The sequence below is a fragment of the Ascaphus truei genome, chromosome 8 (assembly GCF_040206685.1).
Source record: "Ascaphus truei isolate aAscTru1 chromosome 8, aAscTru1.hap1, whole genome shotgun sequence".
Lineage (NCBI taxonomy): Eukaryota > Metazoa > Chordata > Amphibia > Anura > Ascaphidae > Ascaphus > Ascaphus truei.
Window position 1 is genome coordinate 37,393,707 of NC_134490.1, and position 16,626 is coordinate 37,410,332.

The window sequence follows — 16,626 nt, forward strand, 5'->3', positions numbered from 1 at the left end:
CTCTCAGCCTTTTGTATCTCCAGGCAAACTTGGAGATCAAAGATTGAAGAGAAAATATATCCTTCCATACTACTGGTATTGGTAATAATAGGTAAAGGATACGGGGAACTAAATTCATTGTAATACAATATATCCTGCCGATCCAGGAGACATTGTATGTGGACCAAGTTCTTGTATCATCTCTCAGCGTTTTTAGTAGTTTGGGATAGTTTGCTCTGTATAAAGTTTTATAATTATTAGCAACCGTGTCCCTGGAGTAAGAGGCCTCCGCTGATACAGCCACACGAGCAACTTAAAATGGCCGCCGAACCCGGCAACAACTTGGGGAACTAACCTGATTATTTCTCAACTTTAAAACCAGAGACATAACATGAAACACAGACAAAGCTCAGTGCACATCCAGAAAAACTTATATACGGTACAGTGCCTAAATATACATGTATAAATAACTAATAAATAAAATGGTCTTTTAGTTTAACATTTTGGCCAAATTGTTGTAAGCCCCTGAGCCAACTGCACGGCAGACCACGTTTCAAGGGTCCCTAACACTAATATAGATTCTTAATAACCTGTGCATTGCCAGGAAGAATGATTTATAGTAAATCTGTCAATATTAGTTGCAAAAGTTCTAAGTCTGATTGAAGCTTTTATTAACCTGTACATTACCAGGAAAAGCACTCTGCAATAGATTTGTCACAATCACACTGTAAGCAGGCAAGTTCCCCTGAGAGTGGAGCTGAGCTGTGCAGTTGGCTCAAGGGCTTACAACAATTTGGCCAAAATGTTAAACTAAAAGACCATTTTATTTATTAGTTATTTATACATGTATATTTAGCCACTGTACCGTATATAAGTTTTTCTGGATGTGCACTGAGCTTTGTCTGTGTTTTATGTTATGTCTCTGGTTTTAAATATATATATTGCCATGCTCAGTAGCACTCCTCTGTGAAACTTATATGCTTATATATATGTTGTGAGTATTTTGGGGGTTTAATATGAGCTTGTAGGTGTTCTGTATGTTTTATAATTCTTGTTCAGCTAGTCTTAGCTGATTGGAGGGTGGCAACCTCCTACCTAATTGAAGCTCACCCCTTCCCACATTTCAATGGTTAAAAGCTCACTCCATGGCATCTCCCACTCTCAGGGGAACTTGCCTTTAAGACCACGTTACAGTGTTCGTGCACATATACCTGCATCTTGAGTGCAGCCATTTTAAGCAATTGGTGTTCACGGGACGGCCCAGACTGTAATAAGGCGCTAATTCTAACAGACCCAGATACAACTGAGGAGGCGAGTATCAATAGAGTACTCAGGGCAGGCCCCCCGTGGGGACAGGCCCAAATTCGGGGAAATATTTTGTGCTGCAATAATAAGATTGCATATATATTGTGTATGTGTGAGGAAGATATTGACCCTACCAAGGTGCCTGATAGCATTGTGGGCAGGGACCATGAGATGTGGGGTGTTACGGTGGGATGTAAATCTGTTGCGGGCCCGCGCAATGTTGATAAAACACTATTGTAGACCAGGTCCAAAAATTCCTTAGCTAGCGAGGGGGCTATGTCCTGGAACAGGATGGTATATTTTCTGTATATTTTTCTGCTCTCACACTGTCAGCTCTCTCCAGGGAAAGTTGCATGTTTTCCATGTTCCAAGCATCCAGTGCTCCTGTGTGAATTTCAACATAGTTGTTACATATTACTTTTTCCACATGCCACCAGTCAGTTGCTCTGACAACCTCCCAATGCTCATAGTTGAGATTGGTTTAGCCCTCTCCCCCTGCCCTTCTCTGTATATTTTATGCCCCTTGGCTTGTTCCTGTCTGGAAGGAAAGTGTGCTCTCTCTTTTGAACAGCAGCCAAAGTGAGCAGACACATCTTCCACTGCTCCCTTAGAAAGGGATTCCTTTTTACCTTCCCCTCAGAGAAGCACCTTCATCTCACAAAAGCAAATTCTCCTCACAAGAGACCTTTCCTATCATGATCTACATTCAAGTACTTTTATACTTCTGCTAACCCCACTCAATAAAGTTGAAGAAAATAGGACTTTGTGTGCTTTAGAAAGTGGAAGAGTTAAGCTACATGGATCTTCTCACATGCTACAAGTGAGCCTGGATCCAGAATAGGCTACGATGGAAGAGGTCTGTAATAAGATGTACTCTGAAGTACCCACTTCCTCTACGGGACATGCCTCAGCTTCCGCTGAGGCTCTTATCATAGCCATGGGACTGTTAGGCTAAGTCCCCGCTAGCACTGAGCGGGCGGCGCTTGCGGCGGGGACTTACATATATAGCGCTCTCCAAGCATGAGCGCGCTCAGCGCCAGCAGGGAGTCAGCCTTAGTGGACAAGTCCATGCCCTCTAGGGGGTGGACGGGAACAATTACTATAGGAGACAGATTATCCCCTTTAGGTCACAGATAGGCCCCACTCAGACTCATCTTGTGGTTGCTGCAGGGAAAGTCCATAGGCAGGGACGCTTCCCCTGTATTGTGCAGTGTCAGGGGCACAGTTATTATGCCACGCTGTGAAGCATAGCCTGCGGTCTGGGACCAGATCCAGGCATACATCACCAGAGAATATTTTATTGTTGCACACTCCGGAGGCAGAAACCCCTCCAGAGGTAACCACCTGCAGATTAGAGCAGAAGAGGATTCGTCCGATCGCGACGTGGGACCACGTTGTGGATCCATGGACTCAGCTGCTCAATTGACCTGGTCTGGACTGAGGCCGGGGGTGTAAGAGGCAACAGAAAAAAACGTGTATCGTGAGCAACCAATAATCATCCAATTAAATCAATACTGATTGATAACCCACTGTGAAAGTGATCACCATAGTGAATGTCATACACAACCTTGTGAAGTATTATGTGCAAATGCTGGCGTCTGCTGCTGTTGGTATCAGGGTGGCTCAACACCCCTATATTACAGAGAAAACAAGAAAAAAACCAGCGCACAACGCAATAGTGAAGTATGTAAAAACAGTGTCAAAACATTTATAGGGTAATATATCTGCGTACATCAAAGAGTTAAAAACAAGCATTCCGTGTATCAAGGCACGGGTTACCAGTCGCTGTCACAGGACTCGGTAGGATTGCTCACTCCACGCCCCCAGTGTAGCAGTCTCTGACTTCTGGAACCATGGGATGCACCTCAGGTAGGTGGGTGACCTCTCAGTCTTCGTGAAGGTAAGTCCCTTCGAACTCAGTCCCTCCTTGTAGTGGTAATGATCTCTTTCAGTGTGGGTACACAGTCCATAGATATGCAGGCACGGATCCCCCTCCTTTCTCCTATTCAGCAGCCGTGCCGCTAGAAAACAGCAGCCTTCAGAACGGGCCTTAGGAGATGACGTCACAGGGATCGACGTGCTTGGCAACGGTATACTCCAACCACCAACTGAGGACACTCTGCACAATGCGCATGGGCAGCAGGTCACTGGTTTCACCGCCGACACGCCAAACAATGACGATCGAATTGCCGGAAGTGTAAACGATATAATAGCTTCAATTACACTATATATATATATAACGCCTCAGTGGTGCCCAAATCGTCCGGATTTAAGCCTTAGTGATTCAATTTAGTACAGGAAAATTCAACGCGTTTCGTGGCGATATGCCACTTCAGGGAAGAAGGCTTAAATCCTGACGATTTGGGCACCACTGAGGCGTTATATATAGTGTAATTAAAGCTATTATATTATATCGTTTACACTTCCGGCAATTCACTGCGGAGGGGGGGGGCAATGGATGCAAAGGGAGGGAAGTGGATGCGGAGGGAGGGCAGTGGATGCAGATGGGACAGTGGATGCGGAGGGGGGACAGTGGATGCGGAGGGGGGCAGTGGATGCGGAGGGGGGCCAGTGGATGCATAGGGGGGGCAGTGGATGTGGAGGGAGTGTAGTGGATGCGGAGGGGGTCAGTGGATGTGGAGGGTGCAGTGGATGCATAGTGGGGCAGTGAATGTAGAGGGGGGAAGTGGATGCGGAGGGAGTGTAGTGGATGCAGACGGGGGCAGTGGATGCGGAGGGGGGCCAGTGGATGCGGAGGGGCAGTGGATGTGGAGGGAGTGTAGTGGATGTGGAGGGGGCAGTGGATGCATAGTGGGGCAGTGAATATAGTGGGGCAGTGAATGTAGAGGGGGAAAGTGGATGCGGAGGGAGTGTAGTGGATGCAGAGGGGGGCAGTGGATGTGGAGGGGGCAGTGGATGCATAGTGGGGCAGTGAATGTAGAGGGGGGAAGTGGATGCGGAGGGAGTGTAGTGGATGCAGAGGGGGGCAGTGGATGCGGAGGGGGGGCAGAGGATGCGGAGGGAGTGTAGTGGATGTGGAGGGGGGGCAGTGGATGAGGAGGGGGGAAAGTGGATGCATAAAAAAAACTGTGTGCTGTGCACGCGCATAGTAAGTGAAACTTCTTTGACTTTTGTCACAGAAATTGTATTTGTGTTGGTGATGTTTTAATTAAAAATCAAAATACAATTTCATTGACAAAACGCAAATAAATTTGACTTAGAATGCTCGTGCTCGGCACACATCCCCTGTATTAGCTATTTGCACTAAGTGTGAATTCCTCGTGTGTGCGTGTGACTGCGTGTGACTGAGTGTGACTGTGACTGCGTGTAACTGTGAGTGTGCGTGTGCGTGTGACTGACTGAGTGTGCGTGTGCAGGTGACTGTGAGTGTGCGTGTGACTGTGAGTGTGCGGGTGACTGAGTGTGGGACTGCGTGTGCGTGTGACTGTGACTGTGACTGAGTGTGCGTGTGAGTGTGCGTGACTGTGAGTGTGCGGGTGACTGTGAGTGTGCGGGTGACTGAGATGTGTTTTTAGTCTCACCCTTTATATTCTGCATGAATACACCATGTTTGTATAATTAGTACCATTATTATAGTGTCCTTTGCTGAAATAACTGTGCTCTCTCCTGCAGTCAAGCACAGCACCACTGAGGTTGTATTACTACTGTGATCACTGCATTTTACAATCTGATATATTGCTGACTTTGTATACATCAGATATTTCCAGTACACAGAAGAATGTTATATTTCATTTGGGTTGACAGTTGAGATTTGTCATACAGATACCTTGCTATTTCCTTAACCCTGAGTATTTACTAGCACTGAGATTTCTGCTGAAGGCTCATGCCAGTCTGGATGGTTCCTTTAGTGCATATTAGCAGAGAGCACAGGACACCAGGAGCTGCATGCAGCTATATCTCACCATCAGAAGCAGCATCAGCAGCATTTCACACTGACTGTACGTTATTCATACACACACACAGGCACTGAACGGCTGGCTGCCAGGGCAGGAAATGCACACCCACTTCTGCCCTGTCCTGCTACTCGCTGCACACACACAGAATCACTAGGACTGTGATGTTTTCAATGTGATGTCCCTCTCCCCAGCCTATTCTTCCTTTGATATCCTTTAATGTGGACATCGTTGCCAGGTCCGATCTCATCACTCCCTCCTTCCCCCTCGCTCCCTCCTCCCTCCTCCCTTCCTGTCCATCGGCAATTCGGCATGTCAGCGACACACCGCTCTGCTTCCTCCCGGTTACCCTCCATGATCCCTGGGCTCCTCTCCTCCGGCCCCGGCGGCGCCCAGTCAGCGGGACACAGGGAAGCGGAGGGAGAAGAGAGGCTGAGCAGCGGCTCACTGAGTCTGATTAAAAATCCCCGCGCCTGCCTTCTTGCTACACCTTTCACTCTAGCACCGGAAGCTCTGCAGCAGCCATCTTGCTATACCCATGGCAGCTGACGACGTATGGGGGTAACGGCAGCCGTTAGGAGCGGCGCCGGTGGCGCATGTCACAGCGGGTGTGGGGGGGGGGAGCGGCGGCTGTTAGGAGTGGCGCCGGCGGCCGCATGTCACAGTAGACGCGGGGGGGGGGGGAGTCGTCACGTCGTCACGTCACTTCCGTTTCACATTTCGCCCCCAACTCCCGTTTTACTCCATCAGAATAGGTGCCACTAAAGAAGTTTCACTTCAATAAAAAAATATATAATATATATATAATAACAACGCACTATGACGCAGAAAATGTGCTGAAATGGAAGAACAAACATATAGTGCGTCGTTATTATATATATTATGTATATTTTTTATTATGCATTAACTTGTTTTTGTTGATTATTATTTGATTATTATTAACGAGACGCTACATGACAACACAACGTCATGCGGCGCCCCATTGTCATGGCAACTTGACGCCGCGTGACGTGACGTCATCTAGCGCCCCGTTGTCATGGCCGCACAGCCATATTGAAGGGGCTTGCAGGGGGGAGATACCGGCAGGAGGCCAGAGGATGCTGGGAGACGCTGCTGGAGGTAAGTGCTGTATTTAAAGAAAGAAAAAATCTCTGGGTTGGCCTTCAGTTGAAGGTGGCACCCTGGCTGTGTGCGGGCATGGGTGGGTTATCATGTGTAACTCCTTCACTGCCAGGAGCAGACTAGACATTAACAGCTCAGTGAGCTGGTAACAAAGTAATAGTCTGCAGTCCTCCCTTGCAATGAACAGTTACAAGATGCACTGCAGGTGTATTGGACAGCCATTTAAGCATCAGCCTAAGAGCAGCCCCTAAAAACTGTTGTAACGGGTATTCCCTGTGAATACAGACGCTACTACCTGCTGTGTATACCTGTGTGGCTCTCAGGAGCCTAAGCCTCCGCTCGGGGATCCTGGGGTACATACATATAACACAATCTCGTGGTGCAACGCCTCCACCTGCGACGGCTCCTGCCAGAGGAGGAGTGGTTCCTCACATTCCTCCAGGACAAATATATATATATCACTCCACACACCGCATGTAAAATAACCAATGACTTTACTGTATAGCATATACTTATTCATAAATCAACAGGTGTCCCTCTCTAGAGGAGACACTAACTACTGCGTCTCGCAGGACGCTCCCATCTACACCGGATGATCCCACCCCGTGTCCAGTAACCCCACACAATATGTCCCGCACCCTTAAAGGGAGATGATATGTGTGACTGCGCAGTCACTAGTCCCGTATGAATATAATATATATAGGATCGTTGGTGCACTTGTTGATGGTTACCTGCCGAGCACTCCAGTGCCCGGGCCTGCCAAGGAGCTTCACAAAGGATCCGAAGGCTGACGAATCCAGGAACTACCGTCCTGGGCGATCCCACTCGGAAGGCTGCGGCAGCGGAGGTCTGAGCCCAAACCTCTGGATGGACGCGCAGCGTCCGCTGTGTCCCTAACTGACTCTGTGTAGTAAGGGGCAGGGTCCCTAACCTGGGGCTTGTCCCTACAACACTCAATACTATTGGTGACTCAGGGCTATCTGGGGCCTAGGGGGCTGCTGGCTTAGTGCAGGGAGTCACTGACTCCTGCACCCTACCTCCTTCCCCTGGCTGCTCCTGATGCCGACTGACTAACGTGCTCCAAACCCCGCGAAAAGTATCTAGTTTCCTCTGCAGGGAGATGCTGTAGCCCTATTGGCTCCCTGGGGTCACATGGGGCACTCCTGAGGCTCATGGGAGATGTAGTCCCTTCTGTGAGCCCTCTCCTGATTGGCCCTCGTTCGCGCGCGTCTCCTGCGCATGTGCGAACTTCCCTGCTGGCCACCGCACCGAGATCTTCATTGCGCATGCACCAACAATAGAAGATGGCGACGCCCTCGCCGCCCTGCTTCGGGAGCGCCGGGAGCCCTAACAACGCGATCGCAGCCCTGGCAACCGGCCGCACGCGTCCCCGGCAACCCCCGAGCAGGATCCGACCGCCCCCACTCTTCCGATCGGCCGACGGGACCGCCATTGGGCTCGGCGGCACCCGCGATCGCCAGGAAGGTGAGAGGGGGAGGGGGCTTGGCAGGCAGGGGGGACCTGGCTACACTGTTTTCTTTTTTTAGGGAAAAAATACAGAATATTGATATCTCCCATTTTATAAAGAGTCAAACCTACAAATTCCCGAGCAGCATTTATGACAATGAAGTTGCTGTGCTGCTCACTGCGCAGAGCAGTGATTTCCAACCTTTTTTGTTTCTTGAAGTATAACGAAAAATCTCGGGGAACCCCTATCTGGCTGACACATATTAGGCTCGACAGGGGTCAGTCACAAAATTTCACACCTCACGAGCCACCTCTATTTCCCACCCTCTACCCATGTATTTCTCTCCCATCCGTCTCATTAACTCTCCCCCCTCCCGCCTTGCATGTATTTATCCCTTGCATCTCACTCTTACTCCCTCTTTTCCTCACTCCCGAGCCCCTCTCTTCTCTCACTCACCCCTACCTTCCGTCAATTACCCCACTCTCTCTCAATCAACCCTACAAAATACATACCAAAAAACTCAACCCCAGGGGGGGGGGGGTCTGTGGTCCGTAGGAGGAACCCCTGAGACTGCTTCATGGAGCCCCAGGGTTCCACAGAACCCTGGTTGGGAATCACTGGTGCAGAGGGAGACAGGAGGGGCTGGGGGTGCTAGTGACCAGCAGGGGGCGTCTGCTCTCTGGGGCTGGGAAAACACGGTTCGAGTCCAGTCTCAGGTAAATGTCGCCGGTTCACAATTGTCCTTCTCCGGCAGGGAGACTCCGGGGGACCGCTAGTGTGTGACGGGGTCGCCGTGGGCATCGTGTCCGGCGGGTACCGCAAGTGTGGCAACGCCAAGCGCCCGGGCATCTACACCCGCATATCCCCCTATGCATCCTGGATAGAGGTCACCATGCACAATGCCACCCAGCACAGTACGGCCGCCCCCACTGTGCCAGCCTGAGGGTATCTGTGACATGGCTGCAGTTATTCGTGCATATGTGAGGGGTAACGTGCGGGCGGGGCCGGGCCCACAGCACGACTTAGAAACATGTACAGGAGTTATAAGTAAAGAAAACAATCAGCCATGTATCACCTTTACTGTTTGTAACTTTTAATATATCAAAGCACAAACTCCAGTCTGCTGCGAGTCCAGGTTCTGAAGCAGCTCAGTGGGAATCATATTTCGTCCATCTTTTATGAGCCCAGCAAGTGTTTTCTAATGTTGCTATTTGTCTGGAGTTGTAAAGCATTGGTAGGATTTCAGAGTGAGAGGAAGCAAAGGGGTTAATAGGAAAAATATCCATAAATACATTGCAGAGATCTTAATACTCTGTTTGCCTGCCCCGGATCTGGAAGGGTTTAGCTCTGCAATACCAGAGGGCGCTGCAATGCATCGCAGTGCGATATAACAACACGCACAGCGGTATAGAACCAGGCATTGCGGGCCCTACCGGCACTGAAGGGGTAAAAAGCATCTGGCCTCTTATCAGTAGGGTGGGGTGCAGTAGGTTTGTCCCCCTCCAACTTCCTACTGATTGACACAGCGGGATGACATGGGATAGAGGGGGGGGGGGGGGGGGGATTTCCTGACATATTAACCCCTTGCGCAGCTCCTCGCAGACATGAGAGAGGGTCAGACCTTTACTGCCAGCAAGGAGGGCAGGAAATGCAGCGATCCTCTGCAGATGCAGCCATCTTTAAAATGTCTTTTCTTTTGCACTAGTGAGTGGGGCAGCATGGAGTGACTGGGTGTTGCAGTGGGTGTAGGGGAACAGCGAATGAATGGCAGGGGCAACAAGATACTGGGTGTCGCAGAGAGGGATGAGTGTGGGGACAGCGAGTGCGTGCGGGATCCGGGCTCCAGAGTGTTAGCTGTTGAGCGCGTTATCGATGAAATTGCGGAAGAGAGCCACACGTGTGAAGAAATCGGGGGCCACACCGTTGCCGCAGGTTCCAGTAATGAAGGAGGAGATGCCCTGAATGACCCCGTCACACACGAGAGGACCCCCAGAGTCACCCTGCATGGGGAGAGAGAGAAGGGAGGTTAACAGTGATATTACACATCCTGCCCCGCAGCCCTCACTGCTACTCCTGTACAGAACACACACGTCACTGCACCTCCATCCTACCCTGCAGCCCTCACTACTACTCCTGTACAGAACACACACGTCACTGCACCTCCATCCTACCCTGCAGTCCTCACTACTACTCCTGTACAGAACACACACGTCACTTCACCTCCATCCTACCCTGCAGCCCTCACTACTATTCCTGTACTGAACACACACACATCACTGCGCTGCCCCTAGTCTATTTCCTGTGGTGCCCCAGGTCATCTTTCTGGTCACCCCCCATGACTCACAAAGCAGATGCCCGCCTGGCGCATGAAGACCCCAGTGCAGATGTTGTTGGGACGGCACAAATCCATTCCCGTCACAGTCACGTTAAGCTCCTGCAGTCGGTCGGGGACACGTCCCTGAGAGCTCAGCCTCCCCCAGCCAGCAGTCACACACGCGGTGCCCGCGGGGACGGTCTCATTGGCACGGGGCAGGCGCACCAGCCGCACGTTAGCGTTCAAAGTCACTGCACGGTCCAGCTGGGAAGAGTGAAAAAGGCACATCCATTGAGACTCACATTAGCCTTCCTCACTGCACGACAGTTCACTCAGCAGCAGAGCTAGCTCGTAAGTGGCACAATAATTGACAGGTCACTGCCCGGCAGCACAGCTCTCTCGCACAGTTCGGGGGTCTTACCTTCAGAACGAGGATGTCGTTTTGCAGACTCTGGGGATTGAAACCATTCTCGAAGACCTGCGAGATGCTGAAGGTTTGTTTGGAACGCTCATTGGTGCGGAGAGAGTGAGCCCCCAAAACCACCGACACAAGAGAGGGGTTTCTGGGGGGCAGAGGAGTGTCAGGGAGAAGCAGGATACTGAGAGGGTTACAGACACATGGGAGGGGACAACAAGGGGGAGAGATTCACTGATGGGGACACAGACACAAGAGTCGGACATGTACACACATACGTGTGAGTGCACAGACAGCTCTGGAATGCACAGACATGGAAATAAGCCACGTAAAACACACACCTTGTGACATCAGAACTCTTTGTGATGTCACCAATTCACACACCTTGTGATGTCACGCATTTCTACACAAGTCACAGTGTATAACTACTTCTCCCCCAGACCGAGTTGGCTGTTAACTGCTCACTGTCAGTATCAAATTCCCAGGTACTCACATATCTGTCAGGCAGTGAGCTGCTGTCATCAGGAACTGGGGGGCAATCAGGGACCCCCCACAGAAGTGCTGACGTCTGAACTGCAGTGAGGCAATGTATGGGTGAGAATTGGGGGCTGCCTCTCTGCCCCCCACTATCCAGGAGCGCAGGGAGCCTGCAGGGAGAGACGATGTTACTACCTCCTACACAGGCTTCCTCACACACCTCTAAGCACACTTATTAAGGGTTAAAAGGTCCAGACTGAAAGCAGGGGAGTCTGGTTCATATCCCAGTGTCAGCGCCTTGTGACCTTGGGCATCAGGCACCAATATAAGATCGTAAACGTCTATGCACAGGTATAGTGTCTCTGAACACTTCCTATTTATGGACTGAGCTTTGCACACTCATACACATACAGTACTGATTTATGCAAATCACACATACACGGCTCGTTGCATATTTATACAGACACCTCATATACACACACTGAGCCATATGCACACTTATACACACAGATCTGTGCAAACACTCACCCCCGTGCACGCTGCATGCCCACAGAAGTACCACCGTAGTCAGCAGGAGGGACCTCATCCTATCCATGGCTCTGTCTCCCAGGGCCCGGCTCCCACAGACTTTATACCTGCACTACAACCGATGTAGTTACACAACTAACCGCTCATATCTGCTGACATTTCCTAACCCACAATGAGAGAACTGCAACAGTATTTGAAAATCCAGATCAGATTCTGGGGCTCGAGTGTTGTAACAAAAAAGGCAAAACAAAATGTAAAGACCCAAATTTTTTCGAAATAATTTTCTGCTTAATCTCAATGAAGTATCCCAAACATGTCCATGTGAAGTTTGATTAAACAGTGTGGGGGACCAATCTCCCTACTTAACACAGACCTCAAAATCTACAGCAAGATTTTAGCTAACAGATTAAACCCAATCCTCCCCAGACTAATTCACATCGACCAGGTGGGTTTTGTGTCGGAGAGGCAGGCATCCGACAACACCCGGAAAATTATAGATATTATTGACCACGTGCACCTTCACAAAACCCAAGCAATGATTCTCAGTCTCGATGCTGAAAAAGCATTCGATAGAATCAAGTGGTCCTTCCTAGACCAAACAATGTCAAAATTCGGTTTCAGTGGCCCATTTCTGGAAGGCGTTAGAGTCCTCTATCAAAACCCCACAGCATATATAAAACTCCCCGGGGGGGCTAACGAATCCAATCCAGATTAAAAATGGCACTAGACAGGGCTGCCCCCTTTCACCTCTACTATTTGCAATCTCGATAGAACCTCTAGCAGCCAAAATTAGAGACGACCCAAAAATTCAAGGTATTAAAATCGCTGAAACCAAACATAAAATCCTGCTATTCGCGGATGATGTAATTCTGACCATCACGGACCCCCATACCTCCATTCCCAACCTCCAAGAACTCTTGGACCAATTTGGCCGAGTGTCAGATTACAAAATGAACACAGACAAATCTGAAGCCCTAAATATCTCCCTAATAGAGCCGACGTGGAAGTTACTCCAAACCAACTATAAATTCAGATGGAATACCTCCCATATCAAATATCTTGGAATCAAAATAACAAATTCTTATAACTCGCTCTACCAGGCTAATTACCCCCCCCCCCCGTTATTTAACCAAATTAAAAAGGATCTAGAAACCTGGGATAAACTCCACATATCCTGGTTCGGTAGGATAATCTCAACCAAAATGACTATCCTTCCTACACTCCTATATTATTTCCAAACCCTCCCCATAGCCATCCCCACACCCGAGCTTAAAAATGTCCAAGCTCAGATATTCAATTTCATATGGAATAATCGAAAGCCAAGAGTCCCAAGAGCAGTTTTATTATCCCCCAGAGAGGGTGGAGGATTGGGGGTACCGGATGTGATTAAATATTATCAGGCGGCCCAGTTACGTCATGCAGTGACCTGGAACAACAACCCGGCATCGGCATGTTGGTTAGGGATAGAATCGCACTATGCGTCCCAGCTACCCCTGTCAGCGATCCTGTGGGTCCGGAAAGACAGGGAGAAAGGGTCTAGGAGGTACGACCTGGGTGCAATGAGGTGCACTTGGAGCATTTGGTTTAGAAATAAAGGGAAATACGCTCTGTCTACCACCCCCTCTCAACTTACCCCCATTTTTGACAACCCAGAATTCCCGCCTGGGTGTTCTCAGAGACAATTCCAACAATTCCGAGACTCCAACATTAGAAGGGTAGCAGACTTGCTGAAGAAAGAGGAAATACTGTCCTTCCAAGAGCTCCAAAACAAATACCAAGTCCAAAACCTCAACCCATTTAAATTCCTTTAACAAAAATTGCTGCTTTTTGAACTAATGCTTACCTAAAATAGACGAGATCTAGGACCGCATGGGAAGATCTACGATCCGAGGGGGAGCTGCCACCACTTCTTGGGGTTCTTTGTGTTTAGGGTGGGCATGGGAGAGGGAGGGGAACCCAACTTAGGGGGAGGAAGGTGTGCAAAAAACAAAATATGAACCGAGCCAACTACGGTCCAACTTGACCAAGGCTCCTTTGCTTTTTCCAAGGACAGTCTTTTGATGATGTGCTTAGATTCATCAACTCTGTAGATGACTCGAGGTTCAAGCTCCTTTTTCCAATTTACCAAGTCTTTTTTACTCGCTTGGCAACGAGTTCTCCCCTGCTTTGTATAATTTGTTTCTTCCCTGAGACAAGGGTGATCACCTGTGTTTGGTCCAGGTCGTTCAACCTGGGCGGAGATTTTATCCACTCTGATTGACCCCCGTGGCATCTATGTTTGGTAGTCAGTGGACTTATCGTCTTGACATTACTTTTACTAAGCTGACTGATTCTTCAATGTGTAGGTAAATCCCAAGTGATGTCTGGTGGGTTATCTCTACTGCATCTAGAAGCTCCTTCCATACCGGGGGACCTCGGCCTACAGCTTCCTTATCCCTCACGGGCTTACCCGCAGAAAGTACCAGCCCCTTATCCGTAGAGGGGTAATTTGTGGCTTGTTTAGGATTCCTGAATTACAGTACATCAGCCTTTTTGTTGTTCGCCAGCCTATAGTCTTATTCTTTTTCCTGTTGCAAAGACGAGTGGGTAACTATGCTTGCATCTTTAGGGGCGTGATCACTAACCCCATTCTGTCTTAATCTAGCCAAAGACTGAATCTTTGTAGCAGCTATATTCATCAGGAGAAAACTGGTTTGGGCCCTGTGTGTACAGTAACTGGACTGAATTTATATTGTCCATCTAAGACTGCGGACATCTTTTTGAGAGACTTTCAGCTCCGCTGCGAGACTGTGAAATTCCTTTTTAGAGATTTCCAGTTCTGCGTGGAGACTGGTGATCTCCTGGTGTGAGCCTTCCAGCTCTATGTGGAGATTCAAAGCATCATTCTGGAAGATGACCAAGTCTGTCCTGAGATCGCTGGCTTCCTGGTGAGAGACATACAGCTCTGTACTGAGAGTATGAACCTCTTCCCGAAAGACCTCCCGCTCTGTACCGAAACTGTGAAACTGTTTCCGGAAGACCGCCACATTTTGCCCTCTGTTTTGGCTGTATCAGGTGTATTTTTCCCCCCAACCACAGGTGGCACTATTGCAGCGATTTTCTCCATATATGCTAGAACCCTAGCTTGTAGTCTTACCAGTGGGCAGAGTTCAGTTGCAGAGTTCGTACCTATCACTGGCGTCTCTGTAGACTTTTTATTTCTCTGCGTGACCATTTTGCACACATGGTGGGGTAGACTTTGGTCACAGAGCCAAAGATGGGTCACCATCTGTCGCAGTCCCCCCAATCAGACTGTGGAGTTGTGGCTTTCTCCAGTGCAGTGTAGCTTTTCTGCCGGGATGTCTTGCCCTTTGATTATGGTCACGTCTGCACTTTGTTCTTGCTTTTGGCTTCGGTTGCTCAAGCTGTTGCAGGAACTGTAAGCAAGGACTGTAGTACAAACAAAAGTATGAAAATATTCCCGGATGGTTTCTGGGGCCCCTTAGAAAGTCAAAGCCACCTCTCTTTTTGACTTCTGAAACCAAAGGTAGGAGGCAAGTGCAGAGGTATAACTTTCATACTTGCATGACACAAAAGATGTCCTCAACAGACTCAATGATGTGATCATAGACGAAGGAAGTTATCCTGGTTAGCCTTAATGTAGAGGCACTCTACATTTCCATAATACCCACGGCCGGGATCACGCATTTACGTATTTTCTTACGACAAGAAGTCTTCACTTCCAGAATCACAACAAACTCATAATAGACCTGCTGCATTTCATACTAACCCATAATTCTTTTCTGTATAATAAGAACATTTGTAGAAACACCAAAGAAAGTGACCGAGGTCACAATAGTCCCCTTAACATGCACTCATGGTACATAAGTAATAGGATAATAAAGGATAAAGTATCCACAGAGAGAACTGAAATGTACCACTCAACCACGTACTCAAAGTAAACAATGGTGGTAGGACGTCTGAGCTGTTATAAGCAAAAATAATAATTTTTTAATAATAATCCATAACAACGCCGAAACACAATGTGAAAGTATGTAACAGTGAATATAAAATTGGAATAAAATGATTCCCCAGTTTTTACCAAATTGGTAACAAACGACATTATGTAATTTACTGGTAAAGAGGGCAAATATAATCCAAGCCCTATTGAGCACACTGCTCTGATGGATCTGGCAAATGAAGAGTCTATCGGCATTAAGCCCTCTGATAAGGGGGCAATGTAGTTATGCTAAACAAAGAAGCATATGTAAAAGAGGGCTTGCGACTTCTCTCAGACTTAAGGTGTTATAAGGTCTTATCCAGTGATCCTACCACCAGGTACCACCAAAGGGTTTCTGAGACCCTTTGTCAGTTCCCTCCCTTCTCACTTGAAGGACACAAAAGATGTCTTGTCTAAAATAGAAGGTATCACTGTTGAACAGCATACACTTTTAGTCGGCATTGACATTGAGAGCCTTTACACAAGTATTTTACATGAGATAGGACTACAGGCTGTCTCACATTTCCTCAGGGCTCATGACGGAAATTCCATCCTTCACAATGCATTCGTCATTCAATTATTGGATTTCATCCTCACTAAAAATGTCTTCTTGTTTGATAACAAAATATATCAACTGCAAGGCACCGCCATGGGCACCACTTGCGCTCCCACCTATGCAAATCTCTACTTGGGATGGTGGGAGGATACAGTGGGGTTCATGGAGGATAATTAGGTGTTTACAGAGCATATCCTGCTCTAGTGAGGTACATAGATGACGTTATGCTTTTCTGGAATGGTACAGAGACTCTGTTACATCATTTCATCAATACATTGAATACTAATGAACTGAACCCAAACCTTACTTACCAATTTAATCTGAAAAGTATTGACTTTCTGGACCTGACAATCATTAAGAATGAGGATGGTAGGCTAGAGAGTACAATTTTTCGTAAACCCACCTCCACAAACTGTCTACTTCTGGCTAGTAGTCACCATCCAAATTATATGATTAATAGTATAGCTGCAGGCCAGTTTCTACGTTTGAGGCATGTGAATGATACACATAAAGGAGCTGCTGGGGTCCTAAGATTCACAGGGATAGAACATGTCCCATGGGGCCCACGT

The 16,626-nt window shown here is 48.3% G+C and overlaps 2 protein-coding genes across 2 annotated transcripts in view; one reads left to right on the forward strand and one right to left on the reverse strand.

Moving 5' to 3' along the window:
* The window catches only part of LOC142501500 (serine protease ami-like), a 26,049-nt gene extending 17,190 nt beyond the window's left edge, over positions 1-8,859 (forward strand). The window contains exon 5 of the mRNA XM_075611474.1: positions 8,543-8,859. Within this exon, the coding sequence (XP_075467589.1) occupies positions 8,543-8,731 (189 nt within the window). The 3' untranslated portion in view covers positions 8,732-8,859. The remainder of the gene's footprint in view (positions 1-8,542) is intronic.
* On the reverse strand, positions 8,860-11,656 carry LOC142501502 (myeloblastin-like). Its single transcript, XM_075611477.1, has 5 exons — positions 11,523-11,656; positions 11,011-11,164; positions 10,524-10,665; positions 10,133-10,366; positions 8,860-9,788 (listed from the first exon to the last, which is right to left on the reverse strand). The coding sequence occupies exons 1-5, from the start codon at positions 11,587-11,589 to the stop codon at positions 9,639-9,641; spliced, it is 747 nt and encodes a 248-aa protein (XP_075467592.1). The 5' UTR covers positions 11,590-11,656; the 3' UTR covers positions 8,860-9,638.
* Positions 11,657-16,626: the final 4,970 nt, after the last annotated feature.

Bases quoted from the DNA above. Each gene is read 5' to 3' on its own strand.
- LOC142501502 (XM_075611477.1), bottom strand. From the start codon at position 11,589: ATGGATAGGATGAGGTCCCTCCTGCTGACTACGGTGGTACTTCTGTGG. The intron at 10,367-10,523 runs GTAAGACCCCCG...CACTCTTCCCAG, and splicing joins ACGACATCCTCGTTCTGAAG to CTGGACCGTGCAGTGACTTT. The intron at 9,789-10,132 runs GTGAGTCATGGG...CTCCCCATGCAG, and splicing joins GCCAGGCGGGCATCTGCTTT to GGTGACTCTGGGGGTCCTCT.